General features: G+C 37.0%; 1 protein-coding gene across 1 annotated transcript; it reads right to left on the minus strand.

The window, feature by feature from the left end:
• Positions 1 to 5,338: 5,338 nt before the first annotated feature.
• pex2 (peroxisomal biogenesis factor 2) lies at positions 5,339 to 13,531 on the minus strand. The gene is made up of 2 exons (XM_058764611.1): positions 13,329 to 13,531; positions 5,339 to 8,270 (listed from the first exon to the last, which is right to left on the minus strand). The coding sequence occupies exons 1-2, from the start codon at positions 13,330 to 13,332 to the stop codon at positions 7,336 to 7,338; spliced, it is 939 nt and encodes a 312-aa protein (XP_058620594.1). The 5' UTR covers positions 13,333 to 13,531; the 3' UTR covers positions 5,339 to 7,335.
• Positions 13,532 to 13,659: the final 128 nt, after the last annotated feature.

The raw sequence follows: 13,659 nt of genomic DNA on the forward strand, positions 1-13,659 counted from the left end.
TGTGTATAATTTTATATTTTTTATATATATATTTCATCACACACATCTATAAAATCAGTAGCTTTAGTAGATGAAGTAGATTTGCATAATTTTATATCTACGTATTAATAGTTTGTTTATGATGGTGCAGCTAACAAATGGTTCTGTTGTAAATTAGTGTATAGAAATGAATTAGTAAATTAGCTTATGTACAGTTCGATTTTTGAACAGCCATTAACCCTGTACAGTAGCAAGGAAATAATATTCAGAAGCTTTGTGATGGATTATTAAAAGATTGAATGCATAATTTAATATATTTATACAAAGTAATTTTTAAATGCTGGTTTACACACACACACACAGTAAATTCAGGTTGACTGGGACACTTTTTACCATTTTTTGTTTTTTGTCCCAGACAACCTGAATTCCCCCCATATATATATGGGGAGGCATATATATATATGCGTGTCAACAACATTTGAAAATTGCTATATATTGCTATTTTACATAATTTTAAATCTACATATTTGTAATTTGTTCAAGATGGTGCGGCTCACAGATGGTCCTGTTGTAAATTTGTGTGTGATGTTTATTCAAACTGAGCAAATACCACACAGATGCCTAAAAATGGAGCATCTGTTTTTAACAAAATAAAATGCGTTTCAGAAGGAATAATTTTGCCTTTTCAAATGTTTGAGCAGAAAAGATAATGCACAATTCTAAATTGCTGCAGAGCCTCAGCTGTTGTGAATGCAGAGCAATCAGTTGGGGCATATAGAGGGCAGCCCGTCCTCATACAAGTGCAGTATCACCAGTCTGTTAAGGACAAGTCGCTGCTTTCAGATTGAAAGATATCTTAGAGTTGACTTTCATTTGGGTGTGTTGACAATGACCTCTGGAAAAACAGGCTTTGGTGGAGGGAAAAGCAAAGGTATGTCTTTCATTGGTTAATAGAAGTGCCCTGGTCTCCAGCATCAAAATATGAGTAATTTTCTAATATCAGATCACGCATACAAGCTTTGTTTCACACAACTTCCTCATACCTCTTTCAGAAAAAGTAAATAATGGAGGCAAATAGGATACAGAGACAGCAGGTGAACAGGAGAAAGTTCACACCGCCTATCTGTACCGCTGTAAAAACGAACGATAACATGCATGAAAATCAATTTCCCTTCTTCTCATGCTGATCAGAATTTCCATGTTTGGTGGGGAATTTGCAAACAGAACAAATTCAGTTGCTGAGGTTAATCTTCGTAGACACGTCTGGTTCTGTGATTTCCAGCTGAAGTTCACAGACCGACACCTTTTGCAGTATGGTTTCCATGGGAACGGGAGGAAATGATTTTCTTGGCCAGCTGCATTGAAATGAACATCTGTATGCTGTATGTTGTCATTACCTTTCAGGTGATTTGCACTTTAGAGATTTCAGCTTATTTTCAGCAAGCATCTTCTAAACTATAATTCGCCCTTCTTTTTTTCTCTAACGCTGTCATGTTGAAATTTAAATATGCTTTATTCTTTGTGTACACACACACACACACACACACACACACACAACCTTTTGTTGTCAATATTATTCTATTAAATTGTAAACATTAAATTGTACTTTTTTTTTTAATGTGTTTTGAGATTTATTAATATTTTATTGGCATCAAATCAATCAAAAGTGACAGTAAAGACAAAAAAATTACTATTTTAAATAAATGCTGTTCTTTCGAATTTTCTGTTTTTAAAGGATTCCTGAAAAACTTTATATATTAAAATATAAACCAGTGCAACTGTTTTCAGCATTAATAATAATAATAATTGCACTGTATTTTATGTACCCTCCTTTTTATTCTTAACTGTTTTAATACATTTTAAATAATTTGTTATTATTTTAATAATTTTTATTTTGTTCTTTGCTATTAATTGTCTTTTTATTTCTTATGGATATTGTTTTCATTTTATGATTATTTGAACTCTAATTTTATGTAAAATACTTTGAATTACCACTGTGTATGAAATGTCCTATTTAAAAATAGTTGCTTTATTATTATTATTAAGACGAAGAATGTTTCTTGAGCACCATATTAGACTGATTTATGACGGATGTAATGGCTGCTGAAAATTCAGCTTTGCCATCACAAGAATAAATTTAAAATAAAATATTCTAAAAGATATTAAAATATAAAAGTTTTTTTTTTAAAACTATTGTAATAATATTTCACAATGTTACAGTTTTTAAATTAAAAATAGAAAATATTGTTACATATTGAGAAGATATGTAAGAAGAGAGTCTACTGAGAAGAGAAGGTACCGTTCTCTCCTGAATCCCTGTAAAAATCCCTTGAGATGGGATGACTGTCATTAGGGCACAAGTTAAACATCTTTAGATGGCTGCACGCTACATTCTTCCATGTGCAAGGTTTCAATCAAACTTGCTATTTGATTATCAAAACTTTCAAAGCACTTTCGATTTGTCTTAAGCCGCAGGAAATTCAAGGAGACATCTGGAAGGATGTCTGCAGATTATTTGCAATTTTGTGTGTAGTAGACATCAGTGAGAGGCCTGCTCAGACTTTGGCTGGAACCCACCTCACCTCGGGCTCATTACAGAGCAGACTGGCCCATAATCCCCCTTAATTCCTCGTTGTCGTTCATTCTCTCTTTAAGCCACTCTAGTCCGGCACAGCCAATGAACGGAGGGCCTGTGGAGGCACACAGGTATTGGCTTTTCCTTCAAGGCATGCAGTCTGTCTTTGTAGTTCTCCACAGGAGTCAGCGAGGCTATCACTTACCGTGCCAAACTCATTGCCTGCACCTCAGACGTTACCAGCAGATAATGTCAGTGCCAGACTTGCATTCATTAGCATCGGCCTGGAATTGAGAGGCCCTGTGAGAAAGAGCGGGAAGACATGGCGTTCAGCTTGTCCGTTAAAAGGGGGTTTCTTCAACTATAGGCACTTTCATGTCCCAAGAATGATTTTTATGAAAGTTTTATCTTGCAAACCATGCCATGCTTCATTTATTTTTCGCTAGTTTTCAAATGCCTTTTATGTATAAACTGTATTGACCTACCCTTTTTTTCTGGCATTTCAGCATTATTTCAGCATTTTATACATACATACATATACATATACAACCCGAATTCCGGAGATGTTGGGACGTTTTTTAAATTTGAATAAAATGAAAACTAAAAGACTTTTAAATCACATGAGCCAATATTTTATTCATAATAGAACATAGATAACAACAAATGTTTAAACTGAGAAATTTTACAATTTTATGCACAAAATGAGCTCATTTCAAATTTGATGCCTGCTACAGGTCTCAAAATAGTTGGGACGGGGGCATGTTTACCATGGTGTAGCATCTCCTCTTTTTTTCAAAACAGTTTGAAGATGTCTGGGCATCGAGGTTATGAGTTTCTGGAGTTTTGGTGTTGGAATTTGGTCCCATTCTAGCCTGATATAGGTTTCCAGCTGCTGAAGAGTTTGTGGTCTTTGACTTATTTTTCGTTTAATGATGCGCAAAATATTCTCTATAGGTGAAAGATCTGGACTGCAGGCAGGCCAATTCAGCACCCGGACTCTTCTACTACGAAGCCATGCTGTTGTAATAGCTGCAGTATGTGGTTTTGCATTGTCCTGCTGAAATAGACGTCATCTGGAGGGGAGCATATGTTGCTCTGAAACCTTTATATACCTTTCAGCATTCATAGTGCCTTCCAAAACATGCAAGCTGCCCATACCGTATGCATTCATGCACCCCCATACCATCAGATATGCTGGATTTTGAACTGAACGCTGATGACACACTGGAAGGTCTCCCACCTCTTTACCCCGGAGGACTGTGATTTCCAACAAGAATGTCAAATTTGGACTCGTCTGACCATAGAACACTTTTCCACTTTGAAACAGTCCATTTTAAATGAGCCTTGGCTCACAGGACACGATGGCGCTTCTGGACCATGTTCACATATGACTTCCTTTTTGCATGACAGAGCTTTAGTTGGCATCTGCAGATGGCACAGCGGATTGTGTTTAACGAGTGCTTTCTGGAAGTATTCCTGAGCCCATTTAGTAATGTCAATGACAGAATTATGCCGATGAGTGATGCAGTGTTGTCTGAGGGCCCGAAGACCACGGGCATCCAACAAAGGTCTTCGGTCTTGTCCCTTACACACAGAGATTTCTCCAGTTTCTCTGAATCTTTTGATGTTATGCATGGTAGATGATGAGATTTGCAATGCCTTTGCAATTTGACATTGAGGAACATTGTTTTTAAAGTATTCCACAATCTTTTTACGCACTCTTTCACAGACTGGAGAGCCTCTGCCCATCTTTACTTCTGAGAGAGTCTGCCTATTTAAGACATTCTTTTTATAGCTAATCATGTTACAGACCTAATTAGTTGCTAGATGTTCTCCCAGCTGAATCTTTTCAAAATTTCTTGCTTTTTCAGACCTTTGTTGCCCCGTGCCAACTTTTTTTAGACCTGTAGCAGGCATCAAATTTGAAATGAGCTCATTTAGTGGATGTGTTCTCTATGTTCTATTGTGAATAAAATATTGGCTCATATGATTTGAAAGTCTTTTAGTTTTCATTTCATTCAAATTTAAAAAACGTCCCAACATTTCCGGAATTTGGGTTGTGTGTATATATATATATATATATATATATATGTATGTGTATGTGTGTGTGTATGTTCTAAAACCTTAACATAAAAACTCTATTTATATCCATGGAACATTTTTAGATGGATGTTTGTCTAACGTTTTTTTAAATGTTACTATTTATTTCAGAACATTGGAAAATAACATTCCCTTAATGTTTGCAAAATTATAAATTATAAAAACATTCTCAGAACATGTTTCTGTTAGTATTGTTTAAATGTATGTTTTAAGGGAGGTATGTTTTCATAGTTCATAAGGCCAAAAGTGCCTATAAACACTTTCAGTATTGTGCAGACTTTATGGTAATACATCAATGCAATTATGCTATTTTATAATAAATCAACGCAATTATGTATTTCAGAGGTATGCTGCAATATGTTTGAAAGTTTGACTGAAGTGAGAAACTGGGTCAATTACAGCAAGAGATACAGATGGCTATTTGTTCCACTGGTCAAAAGTGAACCGTTTATGTTCAGAAATCAGTGGGTGTCAGGAAATGTATCCTTTTTTTTGTCTCATTGATTCCCCACATTCCCGGTTTAGAGTGCAAATGCCCTTCCAACAGTGAAGAAACACAGATAATTGGCCACTGTTGACAAGTTTGTCCAGTAGCTGTGTTAGATTTGCTTTTTAACCATGAACATTTAGTTAGGAGTCTAGAGCAACACATGGCAATGAACTGCTTGAAGTATTTTATCTCAGAAGTTTTATTTGTTTTTAATGACTTTTTCCTTGCCCAGACAAGCACACACAAAAACAAAATCCCAAACAAACACTTGTATTAAAACTCAGATATGAAATAGAGTATGTCTTTCAGTACGCTATAAGCTACTATTTAATTAAGCAAAGAATAGCTGCAAAGGGTAAGTACTGGTATTATGCAGACTTAAATAGTACTCTTTAATTCCAAACCTGTTAATCAGAGAACTCAACGCCTGACATCAAAGGATCAAGAATATGTCGATTGTAATGAGCAGGATCACTCATCAAAGTGTGAATCTGGCCTTGTCCACTGTAACACCCAACATGTATGTTAAAAAAATGCATGTGGGCAATTGGCAAAGTAAATGGTGTCAAAGTCTGCAGATTTTATTGCTGATTGGAGACAGTGCAACCCTGAGCGTAAATGAGATTTGGAGATGAAGTGCAAAATGAGGGCCGACTCTTCAACTGTTACAAATGATAAAAATTCTTTGCATGTAACTCACTATGATGTTCATGTGTTTGAAGCTTTGTTAAATATTATATACAAAAATATATAGCTATCTGTATCTTCCTTTATTTTAAAATTTTAATTAATGCTTAAAACAAGTTACTATCAATAAATCAGTAGGGGAAGAATAATAAACTAAGAAAAAATGTATCGACATTATGTATAATTAATAATAATAATACATTCAGAAAATACATTAATATAGTTTAACAGAAAGCAAATGTCAAAATCTATTCTTATTTGTTGCAACTACATAAATATACAACACAATAGTCTATTGTGTCTGGTAGAGTGTTTTACAAGATTACATTTGGATGCTTTTGAAGTCATTAAACAAATGTATTTTGAAGGACAGATGTTCCCTGGACCCAATCTATGTGAAAAACACCATAACCATATGTTGTGTATATTGTAAATTGGCAACCATTACCCAAGATTTCCAGAACAGTGGTGGCAAATTCCTTTAATCCTATGAAACAAAACAAAGGCTATAAACATATGCTGTTGCACATTAAATATCTTTTGAACATTGTTAACCTAGTGCACAAGTAAACTTGGATAGTTCTGCATATAGTGAGAGCTACACTTCTTGGTGGTCCCTTTTATTTGACCATATGCATAATAACGTCAATGAACCCTCATGAGGGCAGACCGGTGTGCCATGTTCCCAATTTTCAGTTCTTTGTCATGGTGAACTTGAGAGCAACGATTACAAAAAATGACAAAATCTTGCAAACCACTAGACCCCTCATGCCCAGAGAAGTGACTGATTGCCTTCACAATGGGCAATTAAAGCAATGTGGTCTGGGAAAAAAAAAAAAAACCTGAAGTGTTAGTTTCCAGCAGGTCTGAGTCCATTTGGATGTGTTTGGCCTGAGGCATGGCTCACTGGAGAGAGTTAACAGCAGAATAAATACCCATCTTTGCAGTCATTATTAGGCTTAGAGCATAATATGCCCGAAACTTGCATTGGTCCTGCTCTGGTTTGTTACAGTTTACTGGCGTATTAAGAAGGGCCATGGAGATTATGATGGGATGTCTGTCAATCTGCATCCAACTCAACTACCCCCTGGTGCTATCATGGCCTCTCCTTGATCTTGTGCAAATTTCTCCCTTCATAGGGGATGAGGGGAATTGGATCGTGCAGGCAGTTGAGCAAAGGCTTGTTTTGATGTTTATTCATTTGCTCAGCGCTCAATCCAAGAATGCAGAAAAGTGGACCTCTGATACACAGTTTCTATCAAACTTTAATGAGGCTGAATAAATTAGCGACACAAATGATGTTGTTTTAGAATTTTACATCATCAACTTTGTCTCTTTGTACAAAATTCTGCATATTTCATGGCAACAAATGCTCTCGTTTCAGAAGGCGGCACATGCTTTCATCAACCAATCTCTGTGATCGACTCAAACGTTCAACTTGGTCTCAAGTTCTCCTGCCATATGTGTATCCCAAGTCAATCAGAAGGCTGTTTGAGGCAAAGTCTCAACTCTGATGCAACTCTGTTCCTACATGAAGCCTGACTGGCTCTATCATTCCAGTTTCTACGCCACATTTGGGGCAGGTAAAGCAGATGTCAGCGATAGTGTGGCTCTTAAGGCAGTAGTAGCAGAACACGTGTTTGCAGCCGGCTGAATGGGGCATTGTGGGCCACTCCCCGCAGATGGTGCACTCGGTGCAGAGGGTCTCCTCTGAGCCTTCCGTTCCTCTCAGTTCCTTCAGAGGGGAGAACAGAGCGGCGACACTGGCCTTCAGCTTCCACACGTTTATGAGAGGCAGCAGGAAGATGAGGAACTCTGCAAAGCCGTGCCACAACAGCTCCCGGTTCAAGAACTGGAAGTTGATGTCTCGTGGTCCCTGGGGTCGACTGAAGATGGGCTGCACTCCCAGCAACCTTTCAGTAAGTGTTGGATAGGTTCCTCTTTGGAGGAACAGTAGGAAGTTGACCAGGCTGGCCACTTTGGTAAGGCCCATCAAGATGCTGAGTACCTTGCGGGCCTTGCGTGCGTTGGATTCTGCAGGGTGGTTGAGGAACAAGCTATGGGAGCGTTCTCTTAGCCACTTTTCACCGACAGTCAGCAGAGCGAACCAGAACTTCTGTGGCCGGCTCATGGGCCGGTACTTCTGTCCCGGGATCAGAGCGTTCTTGTACCGGATATTGAGCAGTGATTGGCCCACGGTGGCACTGTTAGAGTAGATGGTGAACCTCCACAGGAGGAGCTGGAGAAGGGCCTTGAGTTCTGGTTCCACAGGGGTTAAGAGCCCAGGCTTGAAATGCTGGAAACATTGGGTGAACTGTGACCAAACAAGCTGTTCCAGTGCACCATCCAGTTCAAAAGCATCCAGCTGACTGATTCTCAAAACCCGAGATAAAGGGCTTGGGCCGGCCTTGGCGAAAGGCTTGTCACCTCCAGCTCCAGCTACAAGCAGAAGAAGCAAATGGTTATGCATTTTTGCATTTGAGTTGAAATCACTTTTCACATGTAAAACCCGTCCTAAATTCCCTTTTAGCTGTGCAGGGCAGAGGCACAGGAGGTCTTACGCTGTTCCCTCTCGAGATTCAGTCTGAGGACAAATCACATCACAGGAGATTATCCCAACAGCACAGGCCTGGAAAGGCAGTAAACATCCACTATGCGGAACTACTTTACTTTGACGGCTTTTTATAAGGGATCTAAGAACTGTGACGTTTGGCAATTTTTCATGGAATGCGTTTGTATCGGGCTGAGTTTATCTCTTTAAACGTGATGGTTAAAAAATGAGAGCCAGGAGCTGCGGTGACCACCTCTTAGCTTAGGACTGGATTTGGACAATATCTGAAATAAATTGGCTGATGAAAATTGCAGGAAGCATCTCCGAATCTTTAAGGAAAGTCTTTTTTCAATACTTCAGGTTCATCTGTGCCTAAAACCTTCACCCATTTAAGAATGAAACTTAAATGGACAATAAAAAAGGATGCGAGATGTTCATGAATCAGTTGAAAAATTATCTGCTTTAAACACATGTTGGAAACTGAAGTTACGCTCATTGTATAATCAGTCAAAACTTCCCCTTTTAGGCCTTTTAGATTATGTTTTGTGCGTGTCGTGGTTTACAGACCAGTTCAATAGTTTCTCAGCTAATGAAAAAATCCTTCACTGCACGGCAGCACTTGGCCAGGTGAGACAAATCATTGCGGCAGGCCACTCTAGGGATACGGCTTTTCCATGTTCTCGTCATAGGCTTTTATTGAGCAGTTTACAAGTTATGAATGAATATGTTTTATTTGAGAACATAATATTGACAGCAACCTATCAATAGTAATGTGACTATTGTCAAGGGCCTGTCAATAGTAATGTAATTATGATTTAGAGGATCACATAGATGTTAGGTCGGGCAAGTAACATCTCTTATAGGACTGCTATCAATATCAGGATTACTATTGACATGCTCTCTCAGACTCAAAGTACTTGCCAAATATATAACAACTAGACACTTTTGTCAATGTGCACTGCCTATAAAAATTAAGCATTTGAATGTACAGGGCTTTAACCGGAAAGCTGAAAATCCATGCGTCTTATGTAATCGGCCAAATTCGTAATCAATGGCTGTGTTTACCTCTATTGTAATCAGAAGACCTGGCCTACATGGAGCACAGTGATTCATACACGTTTACAGTGCCACTACAGTGCACTCGAAGAAAAAAACAATCAGTGACAACGTGGCCTAGCTAAAACAATAGTAGTCTGAATAAACAACTGGACACAATAAGTATATTTGTAAACTGATTTTCTCATTAGCTACAGTATATATTTCAACAATATGACTGCTCTGTTATTTATAGCCCCACTGCAATTTACAGTTGAATTTTCTAGGAAATGGAGCCCATCTTCGGGCTGCAAAATGGATGGGGAACACGCATATAAGGTTATATCAGCCAAGTCAAGGTCCTGACAAGCAGCCTTAAATGACAAATGCCTGACACCGGCACGGGCTATAAAACATGTTCTCCTGAGGCAGCCCACTGGAGGCTCAGGCCTGCAGTTCTGCAACTGATAAGCTGGGTCACAGAGTCACCTTGGGCTTAGCATTACAAGGCGGCAGGCCATGATATTCCTGCAGCGACTGGACAATTTGGAATCAGGAGATTTTTAGGAAGCCTGTGGTTACGTGACCTTGCTTCGACATTCTGTCAGCCTTTGCATCTTTGGGGCAAGTTGGAGAAGACCTTATATCTGTTTATTTAAACAACAACATATTTTTACATTGCTATAGTTTTTGCTATATTATATTTATATACGTATATTATGTTACATTATAAGTTTAGGATCAGTAAGAATTTTTAAAATGTTTTGAAAGAAGTCAAAATACAGTAAATTTGCATTAACTGTTTCAATTTTAATATATTTTAAAATGTTTTTTTCAGCAGCCATTACTCCAGTCTTCAGTGTCACATGATCCTTCAGAAATCAATCTAATATGGTGATTTGGAGCTCAAAAAAATATTTTTGTTATTATTATCATCAATATTGAAAATAGTTGTGCTGCTTAATATTTTTATTGAAACCATGGTGCATTATTTTTTTAGAATTATTTGATTAATAAAAAGTTAAAGAACGACATTTGAAATGACAAAATTATAAATGTCTTTTCTGTCAATTTTGATCAATTTAATGCATTCTCGATAAAGGTATTCATTTCTAAAAAATATGACATTATATTTGATGAATAAACATATATAAAATAAAAATATATGTATTTGCCAAATATTTCAGTGCATTTTATAAAAATGAAATCACATGGCAGAGGGGTTTTATTATCCTTTGCTTAAACGTGTCACTTTATATTTCCAGTGGCAGGCGAGGTTTCACTCGGTCAAAAAATCCTGTCTTAAACCTTCGCTTGCCTTAATTATTTGAGTGATTAAGGTTACAGAGCTTCTGTGCCATTTTCAGCTGGCAGAAGAATTAGCAAGTCTCCTTGTTTTGCATTCAACTTTTAACTCTGTCCCAGAAGTATCTGTTTTATTATGAACACTGATGGGTCTGTCAGTTTCTGAATTTTAAAGGTGATGTCATCCTGAAATGGGATTACAGGACTGCTAAAATACCCGTCCTGTGACCGTTCTAATTGTTCTATGTCTGTATCATAAAATATGAATGTCTGCAAAAGCACTTGGGGTTCAAGGTCTGGTCCTAATGTCTCATCAGCCTGCCCCATTTCTCTAATTACCAATGAATCGCAAGAGCCCCGGTCTAACAAAACTTAACGTCTAAGAAATAGCAGCTAGGTCTGACACAAAGATATGCTTTGCTAAATCTTGTTTGCACAAAATGTAAATTATTTAAAAGAATTAATTGATTTTGTGAGTATGAAGGTGGAAGATTTAAAGCCTTAAGTACAGAGTTAGGCAGAAAAAACAGCTTAAAAACTCATGAAACATTTAAAGGCTGAGGCAGCAGGAACGACTGAAGAGAACAGTTAATAAATGAGAAAATTGTGAAGATGCATATTATGGTGTACAGAGGGCAGTCAGGCTTTGCTGTGTCCACATAAAGGATCTCCGCTTCAATACATTCGTCTTGTAATTTTTCATCACCTTTATGAGATGATGTATTTGCATAAAAACAGCATTTCATCTTTTTACGATAACCATTTTCTTCTATTAAAAAAAAAAAAAGCAGATTAGAAGCAGCAACAGCAAACACACCACATCACAAACCACTGCCCTTAAAATCATGTTTATGTACGAGAATTGTTTTTTCTTCTCACCCTCATCCAGATTTGGCTTAGCAAGGCCATGTAATGTAATAATAAAAGCCTCGCTGTTTATATGGAAGCAGCAGCTTGGTAAACATATTACCCACAAATGGAAGAAAGACTCAAGCTCAGTTTCAAACACATCTGCAAAACAAACCAACAATATAGTCTGCTTTTTAAATTTTAATCCATTTAAATGCAACACTGGAACAAATCTATAGGCAACCTTTTGACCTGGGCTGAGATCATACTGCAGTCTGACTTTAACTCCATTCATTATGTTAAGTGTGCTATGCGCCACTTAGAGCTCAATCAAATCCACAGCAATCAGCTGTCCTAATTCTGTACGATGACGGCATTTCTGATCACTCTAAAACTTCATACAAAAATTTACACTCTAAAGTCAGTAAAAATACATCCTATAATGTACTGTGTTAATATGAATGAATTTTCCATATTGATTTTTCACAGGTGTTTTTGCATAGTGATGCGTTTTAGGGTTGAAGGAAATGCCTGTAAACTTAAATTGAACCAGTAAATTTCTGCTAGGACATTATCTGTTTTTCTACAGATTTTTTTTTTTGTTATGTGCTATAATGGTTGCACTTTATTTTACAGTACGCGCACTTGCGTGTATTTACAGTGTACTTACCTAAGAAAGTACTGATGATATAGGGTAACTACATGGGTTAAGATTAGGTTCAGGGTTAGTAGTTAGTTATTACCTAGCTACTGAATTATTATAATAAGTACATAGTATGTAGATGAGGAACAGGATAAAATAAACTGCTATCGCTATAATTTTCAGTTATATACTCTAGTTAAAGTTACTATTATATACTAATGCTGCTAGAAGTCCTATAAATATATCTCATTCAAATAGTGTGAGAACTGTATTTATTTTGTAATAATTATTTATTAATAATTACTATTATTATTATTTTCCATGACAGTGGTAGCTAATGCCAAGTAACCAGTTTAATCAGTTACCTTGATAATTTTTTGGAAAATAAATAAATAAATAAAAGAAACAAAAAGTCATGTTAGTGGAAGCAATGCCTCCATGCTTTGATTTGCTAATCATGCTGTTGACAAGCTAATGCTTGTTATTTTATGATGGTTCTAACAGGTGTGCAAATAGACCTGAATGGGTCAAAATGGTGAAAATTAACAAATTAATTACAAAGTAAACAACTACCCCACTCTGACATCAACACATCTGGTCAAGTCCAAATATAAATGAACGAAACACCAAATGATCTGTGAGCTTGTGGTTTGAGTATCTGATGAATAATGATCTGAAAAGGTGACCAGTATTTTATCCTAATAATACATCATAAAGGTGACAATTATAATATCATAATCACAGTCGGCAATAAACAGATTAAAAAAGAAATATACTTAATATTGTCGTTACTGTATTATAATTATAAATATTATTATTATTTACGTAAAACATAAAAGTGATTAGATCTAATGCAACCTGATTAATAACAAGTATGCTAATGTTAATGTAAAAATATACAACAAAAATATTAAAATATTAGTTTCCTGTCGACCACGTACATTGAATTCGTGTATTATGCATTGATAACACGCACACATCTAATGTTAGATTGACTGGGGAGGAAACGATGTTCTGTCCTGCACAAAACTAAATGCAGCTTGAAACAGAATGTTTTCTCACAATGTCTGTTTAACTGAGATTTGACAAGAGCAAATAAATTTAGTATAATTACCCATGATAAGACTGACAGTCCACGATCGGACTCGGAACTGAGGCGCTATTCTTCCTCTTTTTCCGGGTTATCTCGGTAACCCCTCCTTGAAGCAGATGAGCCAATTGCAAATTGCATTTTCTCTGCACCCTTGATCACATGCATCCAATCGCAATATCTGATTGAGCGAGGCAAACATGAATCGCATCGCGCTGTGCATGTGGGAGAGGCATTGCTTCACGCAAGTCTTCATGCGTTGGCGTCTGACAATAAACCGCCCAATCAAAATCGATAGCGTTGTTCTACTGCATGTTTTAACCAATCGCCATCAAGCAGGGGCGGGCTGTAATGA

This window comes from Onychostoma macrolepis, chromosome 24 (genome assembly GCF_012432095.1).
Source record: "Onychostoma macrolepis isolate SWU-2019 chromosome 24, ASM1243209v1, whole genome shotgun sequence".
In the NCBI taxonomy this organism is placed as follows: domain Eukaryota; kingdom Metazoa; phylum Chordata; class Actinopteri; order Cypriniformes; family Cyprinidae; genus Onychostoma; species Onychostoma macrolepis.